This window comes from Pogoniulus pusillus, chromosome Z (genome assembly GCF_015220805.1).
Source record: "Pogoniulus pusillus isolate bPogPus1 chromosome Z, bPogPus1.pri, whole genome shotgun sequence".
In the NCBI taxonomy this organism is placed as follows: domain Eukaryota; kingdom Metazoa; phylum Chordata; class Aves; order Piciformes; family Lybiidae; genus Pogoniulus; species Pogoniulus pusillus.
Genome location: NC_087309.1, coordinates 89,332,413 through 89,357,681, shown reverse-complemented (window position 1 = coordinate 89,357,681; position 25,269 = coordinate 89,332,413). Strand labels below are relative to the sequence as shown.

General features: G+C 43.8%; 1 protein-coding gene across 6 annotated transcripts in view; it reads right to left on the bottom strand.

Moving 5' to 3' along the window:
- The window catches only part of BDP1 (B double prime 1, subunit of RNA polymerase III transcription initiation factor IIIB), a 61,920-nt gene that overhangs the window by 11,406 nt on the left and 25,245 nt on the right, over positions 1-25,269 (bottom strand). For 4 of the 6 annotated variants that reach the window (XM_064140876.1, XM_064140879.1, XM_064140878.1 and 1 more), the window contains exons 18-33: positions 23,990-24,200; positions 23,347-23,534; positions 22,504-22,627; positions 21,824-22,008; positions 21,145-21,346; positions 17,913-18,022; positions 16,168-16,384; positions 15,460-15,620; positions 11,341-11,551; positions 8,416-8,606; positions 7,696-8,059; positions 6,722-6,811; positions 6,392-6,428; positions 2,546-2,666; positions 1,279-1,459; positions 178-229 (exon numbers count right to left, since the gene is read on the bottom strand). In XM_064140876.1, coding sequence (XP_063996946.1) covers positions 178-229; positions 1,279-1,459; positions 2,546-2,666; positions 6,392-6,428; positions 6,722-6,811; positions 7,696-8,059; positions 8,416-8,606; positions 11,341-11,551; positions 15,460-15,620; positions 16,168-16,384; positions 17,913-18,022; positions 21,145-21,346; positions 21,824-22,008; positions 22,504-22,627; positions 23,347-23,534; positions 23,990-24,200 — 2,645 coding nt within the window. The remainder of the gene's footprint in view (positions 1-177; positions 230-1,278; positions 1,460-2,545; positions 2,667-6,391; positions 6,429-6,721; positions 6,812-7,695; positions 8,060-8,415; positions 8,607-11,340; positions 11,552-15,459; positions 15,621-16,167; positions 16,385-17,912; positions 18,023-21,144; positions 21,347-21,823; positions 22,009-22,503; positions 22,628-23,346; positions 23,535-23,989; positions 24,201-25,269) is intronic. The other 2 variants (XM_064140880.1, XM_064140881.1) reach the window with 2 other exon arrangements.

The window sequence follows — 25,269 nt, the reverse complement described above, 5'->3', positions numbered from 1 at the left end:
CAAAAGTAAGAAGATGCTGTGGGTCATGATTTTTGTTAATTAACAGTGTGTTGTTATTGAAGTAGAATGATTAATGAGGTCAGTGAAAACGTTTTACATTTTTTTAACTCATCTTTGTGTAACTGCAAGTGGTACAAGTGTGGGCTTCCGCTAACTTGGAACATGAGGACATTATACCTGAAGTTGCTTCCATGCTGCTTACACATCTCTGTTGAGCATGAGCTCCAACCTAGAAATAACACATTTGAAACAAAACAATTCAGTAGGCCTGAGAAATAACTCTAGAGAACAGGAAAGAAACAAAGCATGTCAAAAGCTGAAGAGCCGAAAAAACATAATCTAATGGCATCATCATAACTGCATGTCAGCTTTCACTTCTAGTTATTCCAGGTTGAAGGGTATTAGCCTGAAAAGGACAGGAAAATCTTGGGCAATATAAAATTTATATGCAGCTCATTGCCTGTATTGATTGCTTATCAAAATAAATTTATACATCCTACAGCACAACTCTGTCAGAGATGACTCACGTGAGAAATTGCTCAGTGGAACTAAGAACAGAAATTCCCACTACCGTTACAAGACCACCAAGGTCTGCAAGGTCACCCCTTCCCACATTCTCTGCCAGTTCTCCAAGAGCCAAATTGTCCCTGTTCCTTGTTCTGACACATCAACTGATTGCAGTAGGGAAAGAAGCTGTGGTGTTTCACCATAACTGCAGGTACATTGACCTGAGGCAACATAAAAAAACCTGAAAAGCCTTGGAATAAACCTTCACCTTATGACAAAATAAAGTACTTCTTGTTTAGACTAGGGCTAGGATACACAAACCACTACAAAGAAATCGCTGTGAAAGACATGCCCTTTGTCCTTGATAACATACCTGTGAAACTCCTAATTGGGTTTTGAAATAAATGGTAAAGAACACAACACAGGATACAGTCTGTTTTAAACAAAGCCAATTAAGGTGGCAATGAAAAGTATGTGTGTAGCAGGAACATTTTAATTTAATTTAAATAACAGTAAGAGGTTAACCTGAATGAATATATGAGTCCTAGGTAACGTCTTTGTTCAAAACTCAAAAAAACCCTCAAATTTTTGCTTTTGTATCTCTATTTATATCACTTATTCTTGAAAAGTTCTAAACAGAAAGAAAGTAAGTTTCATTCGCCAGCTGAAGTTCCAGGTGTTTAAAATAAGTGAGTACACTTGTACTGCAAACTTTTTACCAAATTCTAGAGACTGGACATTTCTTGTTTGCACTGAAATAAAGTTCTTTACCTGCTGTGAGCTGACGTTGCTTACACTGGCCTCAGCACGACAAGGACTTTGCTCAGAAATTTCAGCCACAGAACTTTTATTTTGAGAATCCTCTGCTCCAAGGCAAGATCCTTCAGGTTTTAGTGATGTAGCTTCAGCTGTCAACTCTCCTGAATTTCTGCCTTGCATCTCTCCTCCTCTTCTGTAAGGTAGGCATGTATGTAATTACTTCGGAACCAAATAAAGATACTCTGTGCATAGGCTAAAACCTGCATAAGTATTTATTTAATCTGAAGCTTATGAAGCTACAGAGAAACAGGCCTGTCTAAAAATTAAATCTTTCTGTTACATACATAATCTTCAAATAAGTCTATGTAAAGTACTTCAGGAAAAAAAGCTTCCCTGAAACCACTGAGAAATATGGAGGAGGCAAAACAAGGAAGAGCTGAAATACAGGCTGCCACTGGCCGAGGAGACTGGCAGAAACAAAAATAAAGATCAACTAGAAATAGCAACAGGCTAGTATGCTGCAAACTAGGATGTTCCTTACCCACAAAAAAGGCTAACTGAAATATTTAAAATGCTTGCCATCAGAACTCTTGACACTGAACAAATGGCAATAAATTCTAGTTAATATAATAACATAACCACTGGAATGAAAACATTTTTTATTATATTTTTTCAGACAAGTATTATCTAAGTTTGTCCAAGCAATGGACAAGTTAAGTAGCATTTGAAATACTACAATACGATTGTTAGCATATAATTGTTTACCTGAAGAAGTGCTCCATGAAGCTGTTGCAATACTCACAAATGCTTGGATGAAACAAATGAAAAAAACCCTACAGCATGAAAAACTGCAGTGGAGGAGCAGCAACAGTTTCCTTTTCATCCCTTCACTCCAAATATATCCTCTAACTACATCCAACAGCAGCAGGCACACATTAGCAATTTGCCTTGGCCTGATCAGCTGTAAAGAACTTTGAGAAAATGAGCTTGTTAATCAGCAGGGATTCATATCAATTAAGTTCAAATAGTCTTTACTCCCTTACCACAGTAACTTCAGAAGTGAAGTTGTCCTGCATCCCCAAAACTATATACCAACATCTCACAAAAGTCCCGAGAAGGACAAGAGGGATTTCCAGATGACATACTGATTTGCACAAACTCAGACACTTTGCTAAAGCCAGACTGCTTGTAAGTCATTAAAGATGCCAGAAAGAACCTATCAAAAATAAGCAAAGTCAGAAGATCTTTCTGCCCAAAGAAAATGAAGTAGTAATTTTACCTGGTTCCTACAGCACTTTCCTCAAAATACTCTTTGACATCTGTCCCTGTGCCAGTGCTTTGATTCTCTGCATTAATCATGCTTTCATACCCAGAAGGAAGCAGCTCCTTGGAAGAAGTGCCTGAAGAAAGTAAATACTGACTGTAAGTTATATTTTGTTGGGAGAAGATGTGGGGTATGAAGCCATTGGCGATATCCAACTCACCATATGCATCCACTCTGTTTAGAGCAATAAACAGAATATAAAAGCATTATTTATCAGACTCAGGGTTGATTGGCATGCACATAAAGCTGTTTTACAGCTGTCTAAATTCAAATCTCATTAAAAAAAAACAACTCTGCATTCTCCAGAGATGCTGCTTCAAATCTCCAGGACAGGCAGCTCTGAGGTCCTACTTTTGACAGAAGGAATGCAGAAAGTGCCATTTACCCAACAAAAGCAGGTAATAAATTTCAAATCACAGAATCACAGAACTTTATAGAGGTTGGAAGGGACCTACCTCCAGAGACCATCGAGTCTAACCTCCCTGCCAAGGCAGGACCACCTAGGATAGTTGTCACAGGAATGCATTTAGGCAGGTTTTGAAAGTCTCCAGAGAAGGAGACTCCGCAACCTCTCTGGGCAGCCTGTTCCAGTGCTCTGTCACCCTCACAGTAAAGAAGTCTCTCCTCATGTTGAAGTCAAACCTTCTGTGTTTGAGTTTGCACTTGTTGCTCCTTGTCTTATTGCTGCTGACCAGCAAAAAGAGATTGGCCCCATCCATTTGACACCCACCCCTCAGATATTTGTACACATTGATAAGATCCCCTCTCTGTTTTCTCTTCTCCAGATTACGCAGCCCCAGGTTCCTCAGTCTCTCAAATAAAAGTTTTAGAGAAAATGACTAAACCAAAATAATTCCCAGTTCTAGGTAGTTAGGCCTGAAAAGACCACTGATCGTTATGGCTACTTAAACCTGCTTCCTTTCTTCTGTCCAATTTATGTGACCAGATTGATTCAAACATATCCTTCTTAAAACAGGTCTCAGAGACATCTTTCCAGGGCTGCAGTGGGCAGTATCCAGTAAGGTGCTTTACTTTTTCCATCCAACCTCACCATGCTTTACAATTCAGCAGGACTAAAGGCATAACAGACTCCTGACTTCATACTGTGCAGCGGCAAGTGGAAGAACTTTGCAGCCACTACACCATCCCTCCTTAGGTGAATCCCGAAAGCATAAGCAAGGCTTTGTCTCATAAACTGGATCATAAATCAGGACTTATTTTGACCTGGAACTTTGGACCGCCCATTGCAAGTAAAGTCCTGGCAGCTTCAGTGCTATCATCTTTAATTCCTGCACAGTTGTTCAGACATGTTAAAAATCATAAGCACATTAACCAGAAATCCTCTGAAACCCAGACAAAAAGCATATAGTAAAGCACGTGTGTTTTTTAAACTGTGGCCATTCGTTCATCAAGATGCTTGTAGACAAACAGTAATCCTCATCCAGTAAATTCAAACTGTTGTAAAAACAGTGACCTGCAAGGTTATCCCATTTAATGGTGTACTGGGCACAGGTGGCAAGGTGTTGGGAGCAGGGAAGCTACCCTGGACACAGCAGGTTCCAAATGACTCACCACAGGCCACAGCTTAGTCTGTTATCCAAGGGTCTAGAGAGGTTGTCCTTCCCCTCTACTCTGCCCTGGTGAGGCCACATCTGGAATATTGTGTCCAGTTCTGGGCCCCTCTGTTCAAGAAAGACCTCAGGGAACTGCTTGAGAGAGTCCAATGCAGAGCCACAAAGATGATGAAGGGAATGGAACATGTCTCTTACAAGGAGAGACTGAGGGAGCTGGGGCTCTTTAGCTTGGAGAGGAGGAGACTGAGAGGTGACCTCATCACTATTTATAAATATGTAAAGGGTGAGTGCCAAGAGGAGCCAGGCTCTGCTTGCTGATGCCCAACGACAGGACAAGGGGCAGTGGGTGAAAGCTGAGGCACAGGAAGTTCCACGTAAACATGAGGAGGAATTTTTTCACTGTGAGGGTGACAAAAGACTGGAAACAGGCTACCCACCATGCCTGCGGAGTCTCCCTCTCTGGAGATATTCAGGGCCTGCCTGGATGTGTACCTGTGTGACCTGGTATAGGTGATCCTGCTGTGGCAGGGGAGGTTGGACTGGATGAGCTTTCAGAGTCACTTCCAGCCCCTAACCTTCTGTGATTCCTCTGCAACCTGTGGAGGAGACTTTGCTGGAGCAGGTAGATATTCCCTGAAACACCTAACAGAGGATGCTTGGTGGAGCACACGTATCCTGAATGACTACATGCAACAGGAAGGATCCTACACTGGAGCAGGTGAAGAGCACGAGGAGGAAGCAGCAGCAAAGATCACAGAATGGTTTGGGTTGGAAGGGACCTTTAAGACTGTGGGCAGGGGCACCTTTCACTAGACCAGGTTTAAGGGCCCATATAACCTGCTCTTGAACCTCCAGGGAGGGAGCATCCATGACCATTCTGGGCAACCTGGAGTTGCCTCACTCTCAAGAACTTCTTCCTAATATCCAGCCTAAACATACAATTCTCCATCTTTAATCCATTCCCTCTTGCCCTATCACTACAATCTCTTGTAAAATGTCTCTCCCCAGCTTTCTTGTAGACCCCCTTCCTGCACAGGAATGCTTCTCTAAGGTCTCTCCAGAGCCTTCTCATGTCCAGAGTTGGACATGCCTCAACTCTTGCAGCCTGCTCCCATAGGCGAGGTGTATGAAGTATTAGGAACTGACTGCAAGCCTCATTCACCATCCCCTTCTGGATTCCTCCTCATCAGGAAGGAGGCAGAGAAGCGCAAAATGAAGATGTGAGGTTGAGCCTAAGAAGGTGGGAAGGAGATGGTGTTTTAGCTTTTGTCTTTGCTTCTCACCACCCTACTCTATTTTGTTTGACAACAGTTTTTGCCAAGTTGAGCCCCTTTTCGTAAGTGATCTCCTTGTCTTTATCTCAACCCAGGAGTTTTTCTTGTTCTCTCCTCACCCTGCTAAGTAAGAGGGATAGGAGAGCAGCTGAGTGGTTATCTTGCAGCTCACCACAGATGGGAAAGGAAGAGGTAAGAGCTTAACTGCAGAAATTCATAACATACAACATAGAGTCACTTCCCATTTCAGACTCCCAGTTCCTAATCTCTATCCAGTATACATCCCTTTGCCTGTCTCTAGCTGGTCACATCCAACAAAACATTCCATTCTTCAAAGCTATTGTACTGAAATAAACCTACAGAAGAAAGCAGGCTGCCCCTGCTGCAACTAGGACAGCAGCCCACTCAATTTCAAATGCTTTCTGGAAAGAGGTATTGAAACTGTATTTAAATTTAAAAGTGAAAGCTATTCTAAAAGTAATAGAATCATAAGAGTTTGCAGCACATCTCACATGGAAGAGTATCTGCTTCGGTGATTGCAGACAATCAGTCATACATGCTACTTTACCAGTTTAGGATATTAAAGTCAAAAACCACAGAGATGACAAAGCTGTGAACCTGCCCACTCTTTGTATCACTCAGTCACACACCAAAGCGAGCTGCATTTGCAAAGCTTTCTGTTTTCCCAGTGAAAACTAACCAAAGTATTGGAAAGTGACTGGTGAGATATACAAAAGGCACACTCTGGCCTTGGGGAAAGAGAACCTAAAAATGCTTGGCACAGAACAGTAAGAAAGAAAATGGTTCATATCTTCTTCTAAACATAAAAGTATTCCTTATCTGATGCACACATTTTTTATAGAATACATTAGCCCCCAGATTTCCATCAGGAATAACCACATATGGGTAGCAAGTTAAGGGGAAGGATACGAACAAGACTGCTTCATATCTACCTTTGTCCACCTCTGGATCTTCATGTGCAGTTGTTTCCTTATATAAAAAGAAAAACATAATCAAATTTCTGTACACAATGAGTCCACAGTTTTAATTTAAAGTTTATGAGTAAATTCTCTGCTCAAAAGTTGCAAAAGAGTTTGGAAGAGTCTTGTGAAGGCCAACAATATTTACTGACAGAGTTTTCCCCAGTGGCCCTCATACCTGGGTGGAACAGATTAAGTCTGTTAAACTGCAGTGTTACTAGCAGACCTGGCAGCCAGGCACTGTCCACATTGCTTTGTATGTGCTATGAAGCAAGAAGAAAAAAATCACTCAGACATTCTTACTGCTGCTGAGGTGCTTTCTTTGCGCTCCTTCTGTATCTCTGGCTTGGGAGTTTCAGCATCAGCAGCCACCTGCACACCTGGTCTGCTCATCTGTAAAAATAATTTTATAAGTATTTCAGTTAACCAGCCCCAAAAGAAAGTCTATCAGATGCAAATTTTTATAAACCACATACACTTAACAGACCTTGAACATTTAGCAGAATCCTTCCCAGAAATCAACTTTTAGACTGCGTACTTTCTGTTTCAAGAATGCAGTAGTTGTATTAACTGGAGGCAGAACTGGTAGTGCTGTTCATAACTAACTGGAAACATCACACTGTCTAAGACCCTGTTTCTAGTTGCTTGTTAGTGTACCAAACTAAGTTATACAGCCAGGACCTTTCATGGTGGCTGCTCACCTCAGAAGATTTTGATCTCTGGGAAGTGGCCTGACAATGGAAAATACTGAATAAATTCTTTATTGGTATCACATGCAGCTTTTGCTTCATCTACTGAACTGTCTTTATATCAAGCCATTAGTCTTCTTACCCTCCCTTTATTTTCTCGTCCCACAGGAGATGGAGTAAGGAAGCACCTTGCATGTGCCTGGATACTGGTCTGGATCATCCCACCAAATAAGTGAAGTTTCTTGGTGAAACATCTCCCTTGCTCCCTAACATTCAGATGTAAAGTTAAAATGCTCCCATTTTTTCCATCACAGGCTTCAAAGCACATAGTAAGCAAAGTCTGTGCCTGCATTCAGTCTCAATAAACAAACTGGTGAGTACTCTGCAGACCTTAACTGGACCTTAGACCAATGTGGTATTCTGTTCAAAACCGAGTACGTGCGCTAAGTAACATCCCTGATACTCTCAATGCTATTCTTTATGAATTAAGCTAAACTGGGACAAACCACAAGTACTTGGGAGATGTAATTAGAATAAAATCTGTTTAAACAATCAGAAATCAGTATGAAAAACCCAGCTACACAGTACCTCCTCCATGGTTTCATCTGTCTGAACAGGAACAGGTTTTGGAAGCCCTTTAGGAAGAAACGCTGGAACTTTGTTTGCTTCCTCTAGTGTAAAGTATTCACTTTCATTAGGCTCAGTGTCATCTTTCTCCTTTTCTTTCTTCTCTTCCTCCTCCTTCTCTTGAGAAGCCTGGAAGAGCTTACTCCGAAATTTCTTTCTATATGCAATGCTGAATTTATTGCCTCTACTAGAACATGGTGTAGAATCCTGGGTTTGATTTTCCTCCTCACTGGAATCAGTCTCACATTCAGAGGAAGTACCAGGGACTTGCTCTAAGAAAAGTTTTGGCAATGCATTCCCTTTTGTTGGTCTTCTGAGCCGCTTCCTAAAGTAGAGATCAAAAGCATATTAAAAAAAAAAAAAAGTGAAGTACAAAACATTTAAAAAAAGAGTTTGGGGGTGTACTACAAAACATAAAAAACACAGTGCATAAAAATACCTCATTGTGACCAATGATACAATCTATTTACCTCCTAATACATATTCACATACCATTTAACGAGACATCCTGATATCTTCACCTCTTTCTACAAAGTACTGATGGTAAATGGGCATTAAGCAGCTCCAGAGTGTTGAAAAACTACACAGTTAAACCTACGAGACGCAAGACTCCTCCATTAGAAAAAGGAGGAACTCACTTGTCCACCTCAGTCTAGCACTCAAGACACAGACAGAACTTACCACTGCTGCACCTTCACTCTCTGCTGACAAGAATAATATTCTTCATCGCTGTCACTCTCTGATGATATCTCTGAACTCTGGACAGTATTCTGCCTGAATCTTTTAAAAGGTGTTTTCACAGGTTCCATGAAATTGCGTTTTCTTGTAGCCTTTGAGAAGGATGCAGCTTCCACTCTCTCAGTAGAGCTTTGCTGAGAGGGGGAGACAATTAAAACAGTATTAAGTTCCAAACGTTTTTAACCAGTTTGGGTGACAAAAGATTTAAAGAAGTAAGTTTGAGGCTCTTGAAAACATGTCCAGCTGTCACCTCTGGTATTTCGAGATGTTTTCTCCCTGTTCTCTTTAGTTTTATGCTCTAAAGCAGAAGTGTCACTGCATGGTATCATCTAGGATGGCTGCTAATTAATAGACCAAAGCCATATTCCACTTACAAGAACAGCAACTCTTCAGAGGCTGGAAAGATGAACAGTTTTCTAAAATTACCTATTACCCATTTAAATAACAATTTGAGAGAAGTTAAAAACCAGGGACTTTTTTCTACAGTGGAAACTATGTTAATTATGGATAACTATGGATACTTAGCTAAAATAGTGACAACTAACCTGGCTAAAAATTGCAAGTGAAGGATTTTAGTGATCCCTCCAGAAAACAGATAAACCCATTTCTGAGATTTGTTCACATATATTTCAACTGAAAAGTATACTTAAATGGATTTTAGGTTGTACTTGCCTTGATTTCCATTGTTCAGTGAGTAACAGGCATTGAACAGGCAAGACTGGAAGCTGGTCAATGTGATACCCATTCACAAGAAGGGTCGTTAAGGAGGAGCCAGAAAACTACAGACCTGTCAGCCTGACTTCAGTGCCAGGCAAGGTCATGGAACAGGTAATCTTGGGTGCCATCACAAAGCACCTACAGGATGGCCAAGGGATCAGGCCCAGCCAGCATGGGTTTAGGAAGGGCAGGTCCTGCCTCACCAACCTGATCTCCTGTTATGATCAGGTTACCCGCCTGGTGAATGTGGGGCAGGCTGTGGATGTAGTCTACTTGGACTGCAGCAAAGCCTTTGACACTGTCTGCCACAACAAGCTCCTAGCCAAGCTGACAGCTCATGGTTTGGACAGATTCACTCTGTGCTGGATCACGAACTGGCTGGATGGCAGAGCCCAGAGAGTGGTGGTGAATGGTGCCACATCCAGTTGGCAGCTGTCACCAGTGGTGTTCCCCAAGGATCAGTGCTGGGCCCAGTCCTGTTCAACATCTTTATTGATGATCTGGACGAGGGGATTGAGTCCAGCATCAGTAAGTTTGCAGATGGCACCAAGCTAGGAGCAGGTGTTGATCTGTTGGAAGGTAGGAGAGCCCTGCAGAGGGACCTGGACAGGCTGGATGGGTGGGCAGAGGCCAATGGGATGACATTTAACAAGGCCAAGTGCAGGGTTCTGCACTTTGGCCACAGCAATCCCAAGCAGCACTACAGGCTGGGGACTGAGTGGCTGGAGAGCAGCCAGGAGGAAAGGGACCTGGGGGTACTGATAGATAGTAGGCTGAAGATGAGCCAGCAGTGTGCCCAGGGGGCCAAGAGAGCCAATGGCATCCTGGCCTGCATCAGGAACAGTGTGGCCAGTAGGACAAGGGAGGTTATTCTTCCCCTGTACTCAGCACTGGTCATGCCACACCTTGAGTGCTGTGTCCAGTTCTGAGCCCCTCAATTCAAGAAAGATGTTGAGGTGCTGGAACGTGTCCAGAGAAGGGCAACAAAGCTGGTGAGGGGCCTGGAGCACAGCCTTACAAGGGGAGGCTGAGGGAGCTGGGCCTGTTTAGCCTGGAGAAGAGGAGGCTCAGGGGTGATCTTATTACTGTCTAAAACTACCTGAAGGGGCATTGTAGCCAGGTGGGGGGTGGCCTCTTCTCCCAGGTAACCAGCAATAGAACAAGGGGACACAGTCTCAAGTTGTGCCAGGGTAGGTATAGGCTGGATATTAGGAAGAAGTTCTTCACAGAGAGAGTGATTGGCATTGGAATGGGCTGTCCAGGGAGGTGGTGGAGTCACCGTCCCTGGAGGTGTTCAAGAAAAGCCTGGCTGAGGCACTTAGTGCCACGGTTTAGTTGACTGGATAGAGCTGGGTGCTAGGTTGGACTGGATGATCTTGGAGGTCTCTTCCAACCTGGTTGATTCTATGATTCTAGGAGGGCTCTGCAGAGGAACCTGGTTAGGCTGGACAGATGGGTGCAGTCCAATGCCAAGAGTTTTAACAAGGCCAAGTGCTGGGTTATGTGCTTTGGCTACAACCCCATGCAGTGCTACAGGCTTGGGACAGAGTAGCTGCAGAGCAGCCAGGCAGAGAATGATCTGGGGGCACTGGTGACAGCTGACTGAACACGAACCAGCAGTGTGCCTAGGTGGCCAGAGAGCAAATGGCATCCTGGCCTGGATCAGGAATAGTGTGGCAAGGAGGGCAAGGGAGGTTATTCTTCCCCTAGACTTGGCACTGGTCAGGCCACACCTTGAGTACTGTGTCCAGTTCTGGGCCCTTCAATTTAAGAAAGACATTGAGGTGCTTGAATGTGTCTGAAGAAGGCCAACAGGGCTGGTGATGGGGCTGGAGCAGAGCACTACAAGGTGTGGCCAAGGGAGTTGGATTTGTTCAGCCTGGAGAAGAGAAGGCTCAGGAGAGACTTCATTGCTCTCTACAACTACCTGAAAGGAGGTTGTAGCCAGGCAGGGGTTGGTCTCTTCTCCCAGGCACCCAGTGACAGAACAAGAGGACACAGTCTCAAACTGCACCAAGGCAGGTTTAGGCTGGACATTAGGAAGAAATTCTTCAGAGAAATCTACTGAATTTCTATGCCATTTGTGGCTTTGAGAATTTAAGCACAAGAATTGAGGTGTACACTGGCTCAAAACACATGATCAGTACTTACGGATGATACACCTGGTTCTTCTAACATCAAACATTTTGCTGCATCTGTGTTCTCAGCAGTGTCTTCTCCTCTGTTTTCACCTTCTTTAGGATCATCTTCTCTTCCAGTAACTCCCATTAGGTTTGGCCTGGACTCCAAGTTGGGTTTCTTCTCTTGATGCATAGGTTGTGTATCTCTTTCTTTACTTTCTTCTCCAAAACTTAATTTATCACTGGACATAGAATAATATTTTTCAACTTTTACCTCTCAAGAACTACAAAATCCACTCCATATGCTTGGCTCACTATGATTAATTTAGTACTTCTAGCTAGAAATGAACCTAAGTATTCTGTGTTTTTTAGTTGGTGAAGTTTTAAAAAATGTAAACAAAAAAAAATGCAAAAAGGAAATAATTTGCTTTTCTGCAGTAAAAGACCTTTCTTATTACTTTTTGAAGTAAAATAACATTAAGAAGTGGAGTAGAGTATAATGTTTCAGCTACACCACTACAGGGCACCCAAAATTAAGCAACCATAATAACACTGTATTACAGAGTCTATCATCAGTAAGTTTGCAGATGACACCAAGCTAGGAGCAGATGTTGATCTGTTGGAAGGTAGGAGAGCCCTGCAGAGGGACTTGGACAGGCTGGATGGGTGGGCAGAGGCCAATGGGATGAGATTGAACAAGGCCAAGTGCAGGGTTCTACACTTTGACCACAACAACCCCAAGCAGCGCTACAGGCTGGGAACTGAGTGGCTGGAGAGCAACCAGGCAGAAGGGGATCTGGGGGTACTGGTAGAGAGTAGGCTGAAGATGAGCCAGCAGTGTGCCCAGGTGGCCAGGAGAGCCTGTGGCATCCTGGCCTGCATCAGGAACAGTGTGGTCAGTAGGACAAGGGAGGTTATTCTTCCCCTGTACTCAGCACTGGTCATGCCACACCTTGAGTACTGTGTCCAGTTCTGGGGCCCTCAAGAGAGATATTGAGATACTGGAACTTGTCCAGAGAAGGGTGACAAAGCTGGTGAGGGGCCTGGAGCACAGCCTTACAAGGGGAGGCTGAGGGAGCTGGGCCTGTTTAGCCTGGAGAAGAGGAGGCTCAGGGCAGACCTCATTGCTGTCTACAACTACCTGAAGGGAGGTTGTAGCCAGGTGTGTGGGGGTTGGCCTCCTCCCAGGCAACCAGCAACAGCATGAAGGAACATAGTCTCGGGTTGTGCCAGGGGAGGTACAAGCTGGATACTACAGAATCACAGAATTAACCAGGTTGGAAAAGACCTCAAGAATCATCAAGTCCAACCTATCACCTAATCCTTCTAATTAACTAAACCATGGCACTAAGTGCTTCATCCAGTCTCCTTTAAACATCTCCAGGGCTGGAGAGGACCACCTTCCCGGGCAGTCCATTCCAACAGGCAATCACTCTTTCCATGAAGAATTCCTAATGTCCAGGAGGAAGTTCTTCACAGAAACAGTGATTTGCCATTGGAATGGGCTGGCCAGGGAGGTGGTGGAGTCACCGTCCTTGCAGATGAAAGAAAAGTCAAGAGAAGACTGGATGAGGCACTTAGTGCCATGATCTAGTTGACTGAATAAGGCTGGGTGATAGGTTGGACTGGATGATCTTGGAGGTCGCTTCCAACCTGATTGATTCTATGATTCTATACTATGAAACAATTAGCTTGACAGATGAAGAGCTGCAGACTAAGGAACTTAGTAAGGTTTGAGTAAGGTTTCTAACACTATCTTCCCTACCAACCTCATCGGGGTAGCTGATGAAATGTGGGTTGGATCAGCAGAGGAGGTGCACTAAAGGAGCTAGGCTCAGTGTCTGGTGATCACTGTGGCACAAAGTCTAGTTGGAAAGACCAGAAACAAAGAGTCTACCCCATGGGTTAGTTCTGTGTCCAATCCTATTCCAAATCTTTAATCTGAATGATGGGGCAGAGTGTACTCTCTGCAAGTTTCGAGATGACTCAGAACTAGGAGCAACGGCTGATACACCAAGAGGATCATGCTTGTCAACCGGAGGGACCTCCACAGATAGAGAACTGGGCCGAGAGGTACCCCAGGAGGGTTTCCACCTGAGAAGGACAATCCTTAGTCATGGTGGTGAGGCAGCCCCGGTGTGATCTGCGGAGCAGCAGCAGCTGTGAGTGGGGGTCAGAAGGCAGGTAGGAAGTTAAAAGGGCGAGCGGGTGCTTGGGCTCCTCCCCCGCAGGGCCCTCGGGAGACCGAAGCGGCGCCGCGGGCGCTTCAAACGCGGCCAGGGAGCGCAGGCGAGAAGCCAGCCGCGGCGGCGCGAAGGCTCTCTCGCCGAGACCAGCTGCAGGGCAGGTAAGGCTGCACGGGGCCCACGGCCAGAGAAGCTAAAGAAGGAAGGAAGATCCCCTGCTAGGACCCACAGGTCGGCCAAAGAACAACGGTCTCTACCTGGCAGAAGACACCAACCAAAAACGGGTGCGGGAACCACGACAGAGCTCCCATGAAAGGACGCTGCAGTGCAGGTCAGGGGCTGCAGGGAATGCCACGGCCTTTCACTTGTAGTAGGGGGCAGCTGTGAGGGCACAGAGGGCACTACCAGCAAGTTTGCCAATGACAGCAAACTGTGAGGCTGTGGTGCCACTCTGCCAGCCCTGGACAGGCTGCAGAGTTGGGAGGGAACAAATTTAATGAAATACAATAAGGACAAATGTGGAGTCTTGCATCTGGGAAAGAACAACCTCATGGATTAGTACAGGCTGGCAACTGTCCTGCTGGAGAGCAGGGGACCTAGGGCTTCTGGTGTACAGAAGCCATGCTGTGAGCTATCGATGTGCCCTTGGTCAATGGCATCCTGGGGTGGATTAGAAGGGCTGCAGTTGATAGGTCAAGAGAGGTTCTCTTCCCCCGCTACTCTCCCCTAGTGAGGCTGTATGTGGAATATTTTGTCCAGTTTTGGGCCCCTCGGTTCAAGAAGGACCTCAGGGAGCTACCTGGAAGAGTCCGGTGCAGAGTCACAAGAATGACAGCATGGAACACCAGGAAAGGCTGAGGGAGCTGGGGCTCTCCAGCTCGGAGGACAGTGAGGAGAGGTGACCTCACTGATGCTTATACCTAAGTGAAAGGCAAGTGTCAGGAGGACAGAACCAGGCTCTGCTCAGTAATGTCCAATGACAGGACAAAGGCCAATGGGTGTAAGTTGGAGCAGAGGAGGTTCTATGTGAACTTCACTGTGAGGGTGCCAGAGTGCTGGAACAGGGAGGCTGTGGAGTGTCCTTCTCAGAAGACACTCAAAACCAGCCTGGATGCATTCCTGTGTAACCTACACTAGCTGACCCTGCTCTGGTGGGGGGTGCACCAGATGATCTTCAAAGGTCTCTTCCAAGCTCTAACATTCTGTGATTCTGTAATAAATGCTAAGGGCTGTACACATGGAAAGCAGCTTTGCAGAAAAGGACCAGGGCATGCTGGTGGACACAGTGATGAACATGAGTCGGCAATGTGCCCTAGATGCAAAAGAAGATTAATGGTATCCTTAGTTCTATTAGAAGTGTTGCAAACAGGTTAAGGGTGGTTCTCCTTCTCTGGCTGAAGAGGCTACACCTGCGAGTGCCCAAAACTGGTTGAAAGAGAGATGCTGATAGGCTTGATAGGATCCAGCAGAGGGCTATGCAAAGTGAGGGGACAGAAACACCTGTTCTATGGTGAAAGGCTGGAAAGCACGAGGAGAAAATGTCAACTACAGCACAGGAAGTGCCACCTCAACATGAGGAAGAACTTCTTCACTGTAAGGGTCACAGAGCACTGGAACAGGCTTCCCAGAGAGGGTGTGGAGTCTCCTCCTCTGGAGACTTTCAAGACCCATCTGGATGCATTCCTGTGCAACCTGCACTAGATAATATGGTCCTGCTCTGGCATGGGGGTTGGACTCGAAGATCTCCAGAGATCCCTTCCAACCCCTAACATCCTGTGATGTTAAGAACGTTTACATTGCCTAAGGGTGCCACCTAGCGACCTCCAGAGCATGTAGAATGTACAACCAGAACAGCTCAGAGCCGACACTTTTAAAAAACCAGGCAAGTTCTGGATGAAAGCAACTAGATAAATACTCATAGTTTTCTTGAAGAGCTTTTTAGCTTTGTCAACAGGGAGCTTTACCTTTCCATGGTATCCTCAATGCTTCTTACATCATCTGTAGGTAGATGTGTTCCTTGTTCTCCCTTGCTGTGGCAGTCAAATGATTTTTCAGGGGAAGAGAGTGCTTCTGACTTCATACTTTCTGGAGTTACATCCAGAGTGTTGTCCTCAGGAGATTCCCCCTTAAACAATACCTCAAAGTTATCCTCGTATTTGAGGAACAAAACCAAACCGAACAATGTCAACACAGAACACATCACCTGTCAAATAAAGCACTGGAGGATGTAAATCTAAGACAAAGCTTCAGTTAAAAAACTTTAAAGTAGTTTATGGCATCCATTGCTGTTCCTTTAGAGAAAGCTCTTATCTGATAAAACCAGATAGTGTAAGCACTACAGTCTTCCATGGGCAACTACCAAGGTGTTTGGATGAAACTCGGCAACAGAAGTGTAGCACATGTGTAATTATTCATGCTAACGTGACTGAAACGTCAACGTTTAAGTGAAGTCCTTAAATGTGTTAACAAAAGTCTCTATTTTATCACTGTGTCACAAACAGAATTTTAGGAGACCTCACATTAGGGCGCAAATATTAAACATGAGTGCTAATTCCTACTAACCCAAACAGAAAGCATGCACTTAAACCAGAATCTTTAGGCATCTTACAAACAGCTGGTGCAGAATCAGGAATCAGAAAGTATAACCAGAAATATCTGAACAGAATTCTCACTTTTGATGAAAGAGGTTCCTCAGATCCTTCTGCCACAGGTGGATTCTCTTCTTTGTTTGCTTTTTCCTCAATTGGACCAGCAAGCTTTTGTGCTACTGGAGATTCTTTACTATGTTCTCTTTCCTGATCTGGTCTAGTTCTCACAGATTTATGCCTTCTGAATTGTCCTGGTTTCAGAGCACCCAGCTTGCCTTTTTGGGAAGCAGATTTTTCAGCACTAGTGAATTTAAAGCAAACAAACAAAAATTAGACCCCCCCCAGAATTATGTCACTTGACTTAGGCTGGGAGGAGAAAAAGCAGTTTTGTATTCAATAACTTTAGAGTCAATAATGACACAAGGGGGTTAGAGAGTAATACAATGGGTTGTTTTTTATCTTTTCAAATCTGTATTTCTCATTTTGAGCATTTATGGATAACATAATAGAAGGAATAACATGGCTTTTTTATCTTGATGTTAAAAATACCTTAAGAAGTCATGTTGCTACCCACATCAATATCCAAGTATCTGCAGTCTAACACATGCTTAAGGTCTCCTTTTAATATGAAGAGTAAAATCACAGAATCACAGAATTGTCAGGGCTGGAAAGGATCTCAAGAATCATCTAACTGCAACCCCACTGCCATGGGCAGGGGCACCTCAGACTACATCAAGTTGCCCAGAGCCACACCCAGCCTGGCCTTAAGAACTTCCAGGGATAGGGCTTCCAACACCTTTTCACTTCTGTGGGCAATGTGTTCCAGTGTCTCAGCACCCTCATGGTAAGGAACTTCTTCCTAACTTCTAATCTAAATCTCCCCTCCTCTAACTTGGATCCACTCCCTCCAGTCCTATCACTACCTGACACCCTTAAGAAGTCCCTCAGCAGCTTTCTTGTAGCCTACTTCAGATACTGGAAGGCCACAGTAAGGTCTCCTTAGAGCCTTCTCTCCACACTGAACAGCCCCAGCTCTCTCAGTCTGTCTCCATAGCAGAGCAGCTCCAGCCCTCTGATCATCTTCATGGCCCTTCTCTGGACATGCTCCAGCACATCCATAACCTTCTTCTAACAGGGGCTTCAGAGCTGGACACAGTGCTCCAGCTGGGGTCTCATGAGAGTGGAGTAGAGGAGAAGAATCCCCTCTCTCGACCTGCTGGCCACACTTCTCTTGGTGTAGCCCAGGATCTGGTTGGCTCTCCAGGCTGAAAGTGCACACTGGCAGCTCATATTGAGCTTCTTGTCCATCAGTAATCCCAAGCCCCTTTCCTCAGGACTGCTCTTAAGCCAGTCACTACCCAGTCTATATCAATGCCTGGGATTGCCCCACCCCAGGTGCAGGACATTGCACTTGGTCTTGTTGAATCTCATGAGGCTGGCTTGGGCCCACCTCTGCAGCCTGTCAACGTCCCTCTAGAGAAGACCACAGTGGGATCAGTGAAAGACATCACTGACAGCTTGCAAAACATATATGTTGCATATATGATCTCTGCCTACGCAAGCACAGACCAAATTAAAGAAAGGCTTGGTCAAAAAAGAGGTACAAACTCATACAGATCAATTTTGTACCAGCTACACAATGGCAATTAGCTCAGTTCAGTTTAAAATGTGCTCTGACAATGCAGGAAGAAGCTGCTTCTAGGCACTGAAAATTAAACACTGGGGAAAGACAGGTTACAGGGAACAAAAGAACTGACACTTAGAAAGGTGTTTCATTATGCACCAAATGAAAGGTTTTCAAAACCAATTTTGCTGAACTCTGGACTCACCTGCTTTGCTCACACAGTTTACTTCCAGAAACAGAGGGCACATGAGGCATCTCTTGCTCTAGCTGTTTTTCTTTGTTCAGTAGATCTGGTAGTGCAACTTCACTTTCGGTCTATAATTTGCAATTAAAAAAAGGATGAGGAAAAAGAGAATTAAGCAAGTTTTTAGAACAGGTGTGTACTTTATGAAAAAAACACAAAACCTTCAAACCAAGAAACAACTGAACAACACAAAACCTATGAACCTCTGCTGTTTCCCAGTTAATAAAGGAATCATATCGTGTTTGTGGAGGGTAACCTGCCTTAGCATATAATTCAATTAATAAGCACACAGAAACTAAGTCCTCTTAGTCATGGGCTATCTTGATCTAGGCTCTTAAATACAGGGACTAGTCAGGCTGAAGAAGTGGGCTAAGCAGAATCTCATGAGATTCCATAAGTGCAAGGTTCTGCACCTAGGTCAAGGCTGGACATCAATCCAGGCTGGGGGATGATGAAATTGAGAGCAGTTTTGCAGAAAAGGACTTGGGGTAGCAGATGGACAAGAAGATGGACATGAGCTAGCAATGGACATCTGCAGCCCAGAAGGGCAGTTGCAGTCTGGGCTGTGTCAAAAGCAATGTGGCCAGCAATGGAGAAAGGGGATTCTGCCTCTCTGCTCTGGGGACACTTCACCTGCAGTGCTGTGTCCAGCTATAGGGTCCCCAACACAAGAAGGACAACAGAGGAACACAAAGATGAACAGGAGGCTGGAGCACCTCTCCTATGGGGACAGGCTGAGGGAGCTGGGATTGTTCAGCCTGGAGAAGAGAAAGCTCCAGGGAGACCTTAGAGCTGCATTTCAATATCTGAAGGGTGTCTATAAGGAAGGCTGGGAAAGACCTGTATAGAAGAACCTGTGGTGAGAGGACGAGGGGCACTGGTTTTAAACTGGAGCAGAGTAGATTTAGCCTGGACATTGGAAGGATGTTCTTTACAATGAGGGTAGTGAGATGCCAGAAGAATTTGCCAAGATGTGGTTTGCAGCTCCATCCCTGGAGCCATTCAAGGTCAAACTTGATGGGACCCTGAGTAACTTGATCTAGTTGGCAATGTCCCTGCTAACTGCAGCAGGGTTAGACAGGATGACCTTTGAGGGTCACGATGCAATCTGTGATTCAGCATCCAGTAAATGACCTATTATGTGAAGCACTAGGGAAACAAAACACTCTAGCAAATGGAAGAACTTTTGAAAGTGAACATTGCAGAGCATAGGCACACCCAAGCCATTTAAACATACTCTCAGATTCAGGAGAGCTTGTTAGTTCTACTTCTGTATTTGCCATACTGGTTTCACAAAGGAGCGACCCAAACACATTCCTCAGCACTTTGGGTCTTCAAGAGCTTTCTTGGTTAAGGATCGTTTAAGCATTACTGTGGTTCTACAGATTGACTCATGTATGGTCATGGTCCACAGGTCTAGAATAGCCAAAGCTGAAGCACAAGCAACTGGGTCAGCTCAGAATGAGTTGATGATGTGGGCACTGAGAGGAAGACTATAGTGCACTTGTTTCTGTCTGGGAATGAGGCACACAAGTATTGCAGGCTATCTCCACAGAGGTTCAAAACCAAAACTATCTACTGCCATTCCAAAAAGAGAAGAGCCAATCTTACACAGCTTAGCTATGTTTACAACTGTAGGCAAGTGCATGCAGACATGCTTACATCCATAGCATGATTCATGAGCAACCCACAGAGTGGCTACAGAGAGTTCTTCAGACTATAATGGCTTTGGAGGACTGCAATACCTTTTACAGTGCCTACCGAAATGTCTGTGGGGATAGAGCACAGGTGAATGGTTCAATTTACCTGTATAAAGCAGAGGAGTGTCAGGCACTGTAGTGGTGAAGTCACCAAATTAATGGATTTTTTTTAATAGAATCACAGAATGGTAGGAGTTGGGAGGGACCTTCAGAGATCACTGCATCCAATGCCCCTGCCAAAGCAGAATCATCTAGTGCAGGTCACATGGGAATGCACCTAGATGGATCCTGAAAGCCTCCATGGAGGGAGACTTCACAGCTTCTCTGGACAGCCTGTTCCAGGGCTCTGCCACCCTCACAGTAAACAAGTTTTTCCTTATGTTGAGGTGGAACTTCCTGCGTTCCAGTTTGTATCCACTGCCCCTTGCCCTATCACACACCACCACCAAAAAGAACCTTAGAATGGCTTAAGTTAGAAAGGACCTTAGAAATCCTCTATTCCAACTAGACATGGGCAGGGATGCCTCTCAATTACACTTGGCTGCTCAAGGCTTCATCCAACCTGGCCTTGAACACTGTTTTGGGCTGGAAACCTCTCCCCCAACCAAGCACCTCCAGGAGGAGCATTCACAACCTCAGCAACCTGTTCCAGAGTCTCACCACCCTCCTACTGAAGAACTTCTTCCTAAGCTCCAATCTAACCCTGCTCTCTTTCAGCTTCAAACCATTCCCCCTTGTCCTATGTCTACACACCCTGATGCAAAGTCCCTCTGCAGCCTTCCTGTAGGACCCCTTCAGCTATTGGAAGGCAGCTCTAAGGTCCCCCTGGAGTCTCTTCCAGTCTGAATAACCCCAACTCTCTCAGCCTATCCTCACAGCAGAGGTGTTCCAGACCTTCGATGATCTTTGTGGCCCTCCTCTGGACTCACTCCAACAGCTCTGTGTCCTTCTTATGCTGGGGACAGCAGAACTGGAGCAGTATTGGAGGTGCAGGTCTCAGCAGAGCAGAGTAAAGGAGAAGAAGTGTCTCTTCTTCTTGACACCCCCCTTCAGACATTTACAAACATTGATAAGAACCCCTCTCAGTATTCTCTTTTCCAGACTAAAGTATCTATTTTTTGCCTTCTCTTGATACTCTTAAACACAGACTTGATTTGTTCAAGCAGGAAAGCTAATTTTGACTCATTGCAATGTAAATCATGTTTTTATCTAGAGTTTACCTTAAGAGTGCATAATCTAATTTTTTTTTTCTTTTAATATTAAGCAATCCAATCAAAACCAAATCATCACTTTCCAGAAGACCTTAGTAGACTCCACTGATTTCACACCTGCAGCACACCTCAACATACCAGTGCTCCAGGCATTTTTGTCTAGTATGGTGCCTCAGCTTCAGAGACTGCAACTTAAATGTTGTAGTTTAACTTGATAGAACAGAACATGCAGCCTGGAACTGTATTTTTGAAGGCCAAGTGCTTATTCTTATTAACACTTACAATGACAGTATTGGTAGACTCATTTTTTTGCAACACTGGCTGCTCAGGTTCAAGCTCTTTCTCCCTCTCCTTTCCTGGTATCTGTGATTCTCTCCTTCCAACAGTTCCTTCCAAGTTTAGCTTGTACCTCTGGAATCTGCTTTGCACCACTTGGGCAGGCCGAAGAGGTGTTTCTTTTCTTTCTTCTTCAGTGGCATTTTTGCTACCAATGCAAAGTCAAAGAGAAAAAAAAAATATGAAACTTAATACTAAAGCATTTGTCCTTAACAAACACAGTCTCATTATATTTAGGTACATTAAAACATGATTATTTAAAAGAAATTCTGTAAACAGTTCTCAGTTCATGCTACAAACGCAAAACTGAAGGCATTAACTTAGTGTCTGCTTACTACTATAAAGCCACAGCAATTTTCACGTGGCTTCTCCAGTAAGCAAACCAGTATTTCTCTGCTTACATGAAATGAACCCAGTGTTTCAGGTGACAAAACAGTTGTAAAATTAACACTTAGCATACAAGTCATTGCAAGTTTTGTATCACTAGTGTCAAGACTGAGAACTGAGATTTAATTCTGTATTTATTTTGATTTTCTTTGCTTGTTTCCAATCCATTAGCACAACGATTTCCTTTTCAAACACCCTCATTGTTGCAGTCAAGAAACAAAAGCAGTCAAGCCTTTACCCTGCATTGGTAGTTGAGGTGTCATCTTGGTTAAGTTCAGGTGGACATGACTTGAGTTCACCATGCTCTGATCTTGAAAACGTCTTTGTGGACTCAGAACCTTGCCCCACAGAAAACACCTTAGAGCCAAGTGACTTAGTCTTCAAGGATTCTGTTGGCTGCAGGACTTCATCTTCTCCTGCCTTCTGAAAGACATAAACACAAGAACCAGAAAAAGTCATGACACTAAACCAACAAAAACATTGTGATGCCTATGAAATTTGGTACTAACCGCTCTCCAAAGTGTTCCCTGCAAAAATCCCTCTACAACTGCTCACTAATAATTCCCTAGTCTTTCCAGGACAAACACACATTTGTTTCTTGAAAACAAACAGCTTGAAATCTAGACTTCTTTGCCACCTTCCTTCTTCACTGTCAACTCTACATTTTTCTCATGAAAAATGATAGAGAGTGGATGCAATGTTTTCCTCCTCACATACAACAAGTGGTAATTACAAGAGTTTCAGGCAGAAAATTTAACTTTTGAAAGAATTGCTTATTTCACAACCCAAAAGTTCAAATGTAACTGAAGAAAATATAAATCCCAGTATCTGTATGAGGGAGGATGCTATATTCACTGTCACACTGTGTCAAACCTTTTTCCTTGTTGCTATCTTTCTGTGATCACCTCTATTACTTACCTCAAGCTCTTCTTTTCTAGTCGCTGTTGTTCTTAAATTTGGCTCTGGTTTCTGGAGCAGAGTCCTCAGAAACCAAGCTGATTTCAAACTAGTTTTCTCCTCTCCCTTCTGAGGATCAGGTTCCCTACATAAAAAAAAAAAATATCAAAGGCATGAGACAACAGGGGGTCTCCAAACCATGCATGACATACTTTCATTTAGCTCTCTTCAACACAAAATCTGAGCTTAAAACCCCTTAGCTTTCTTAGAGCAATAACAAAGTTACTGACATCATGAAAAAAGATCCAATAAAAGCATGCTGAACATCACTACAAAACCTGCATATCTTATAAACAGGAGAACAGAGTTAAACAGGTGAATAAAGTTAAGATGCCATTCCAGAACAAGTGCAACTTCCAGTCACTCTGGGGGGGATAAAAGCATTTTACAAATGCCCCTGTCTAATAATAGTCAAAATTTATCCAGTAGTTGAGCTGACATGGTTCTTTTGGGGTTTTCTGGGGACACTTCAATAGGAAACCAAACCCTATACACAGAAATTTATTTACTTGAGCACTGTTAGGACTGATGTAGAGAAGGAAACCACAAGAAATGAGAACCAGAAAAAGACATTTATTTGCAAACTGGACTCACAGTCTAAAGATCAAATTAATATCCAAGAGCAGATAAATTTAGTCCTTTAAAGCTCTTGAGTTTTTGTTTAAGTGTGAAACTGACTTAAATATCTTATTAATAGATATAAAACTTGATTTTAATGCTGGAGTTGGATGTGGAAATGTAGAATACCCAGAGATATTAATGGTTTGGAGTCACCCCTTCTCTCCATTTTAAAAATAACCTTACCCTGTTTCCAATTCTGAAACCTTTTCCAGGACATCTGATGACTCCTTTTCACTTTCATAGTCTTTTGATTCTGCAGACTTTTCTTGGGGAGACTGCTGTGTAAGTTTTGTGTCCATTTTAGAATCTGAAGGAACGCCCTCTTCTAACATCATACTGCATGGCCGAGCATCTTCATGAGCCATCACATCCTAAAAGGAATAAAAGTTTAACTCCACCAAGATGAAAGATTTGCTTGGCCTCTCTTTCAGAAAAGCAGGAGGAAAAGAAAAGGTTTATTTTAGTATTTCTTACAAAAAGAGTAAAAAAGAGCTCTCTTGTTTCCTGTGCATCCGTCTAAAACCAGGAGGTGTTTTAAGGTTAAAAGGTTGTTATTTTTCTATGGTTTCTATCTGAAGTGTTCTCTTTTCCAAGACACCTTTGCTCTCTGCACTTCTCTTCTTAAATCTGATATCAAAAATAACAACAAAATGAGGCATAACCCATCTGTCCATGGAAAACAGAACCCAACTGCAAGCCTTGGCAATTCATTTTATTCAAAAAAGAAACAAAGCATGCAAAGGCTATGCCTACAGATTTACAGAGTATGTACCTAAAAACGTCTATTTAGGACACAGAAAAACAAGCAACTACTGAAGAAACTTACAGTTATGGGAAATGGATCACTCTTGTCATCCCATCGGTGTATCAAAGCTTCTACTACTTGGACACCTGCAGTCTTCCCTTTTTTGCCTTTCTGCCTTGCAACAGTTTGTGGTAGATTTGGTGTAGATCTCTTCCCTCTGCCTCTCTTGAGAGGTGCTGGTTTCAGCACACTCTGTTTGCTGCCTTCTTGTAAGCCAGCTGCTTCATTAGACCTGGGGAAATATGTAAGACTCATAAGTACATATCACATCTGGAAGTGGGAGAGGTGTTGGAGAAGTGATGTGTTTACCTTTTTTAAACAGATACTAAAATTCACCTATCTAAACTGAGGTTTTGCATTACTACCTTTTTGAAACAATAAAGTTAGAAGTGTGTTTGCTAGAGATTGATTAGGTTCCTTACCAAGTTTAAACTTAAGTTTGCCCTGTTCTTTTTCTTTTCCTGCTGGAAAACACAGGCTGTTTTGTAAATCAAAATGGCTCTTCTTGTATTCCTACCAGGTCTAGAGGCAGACTGGACTAATTTAATGAAGGGTTAAAAACATTGTGAATATTCAGAAAATACACCAAAAACTTTCTAAGCTCACTGACATGAAAACAGAAGAGACATGAATTGCAGTGTGCACTGAATTGTTCCCGTGTTGGAAGTTATTCCTCTAATATCAGACACGTAACACCTACACCTTCAGAACAAACACTTATTCCTACTATTTAAACACTTGGCCAATGAAACTGATGCATTTCAGTATTAAAGCTGGTGGAGAAGGCTTGGTTTAATTTTTAGGGGGCTGAAATTCTGGGGTTTGGGGTTTTTTTGCATTTATTGTGGAATATAACTTAAAAGCACTCCTTTAAAAACAAAAATTCTTAATGTCTTTCACACATTAGAACAAGATTCCCAGTCTTCCCCCAAGGAGGGGCTGGAGAGCAGCCTGGCAGAGAGGGACCTGGGAGTGCTGTTTGGCAACCAGATGAATAGGAGCCAGCAGTGTGCCCAGGCAGCACAGAAGGCCAATGGCATCTTGGCCTCTATCAGGAACAGTGTGGCCAAAAGGACCAGGGATGTCATTCTGCCCCTGTACTCAGCACTGGTGAGGTCTCACCTTGAGCACTGTGTGCAGCTCTGGGCCCCTCACTGCAAGACAGATATGGAGGTGCTGGAGCAGGTCCAGAGAGTGATGAGACTGGGGAAAGGACTGGAGGAAAAGGCTGATGAGCATAGGCTAAGGGAGCTGGGGTAGTTTAGCCTGGAGAGCAGAAGACTCAAGGGGGACCTTATCAT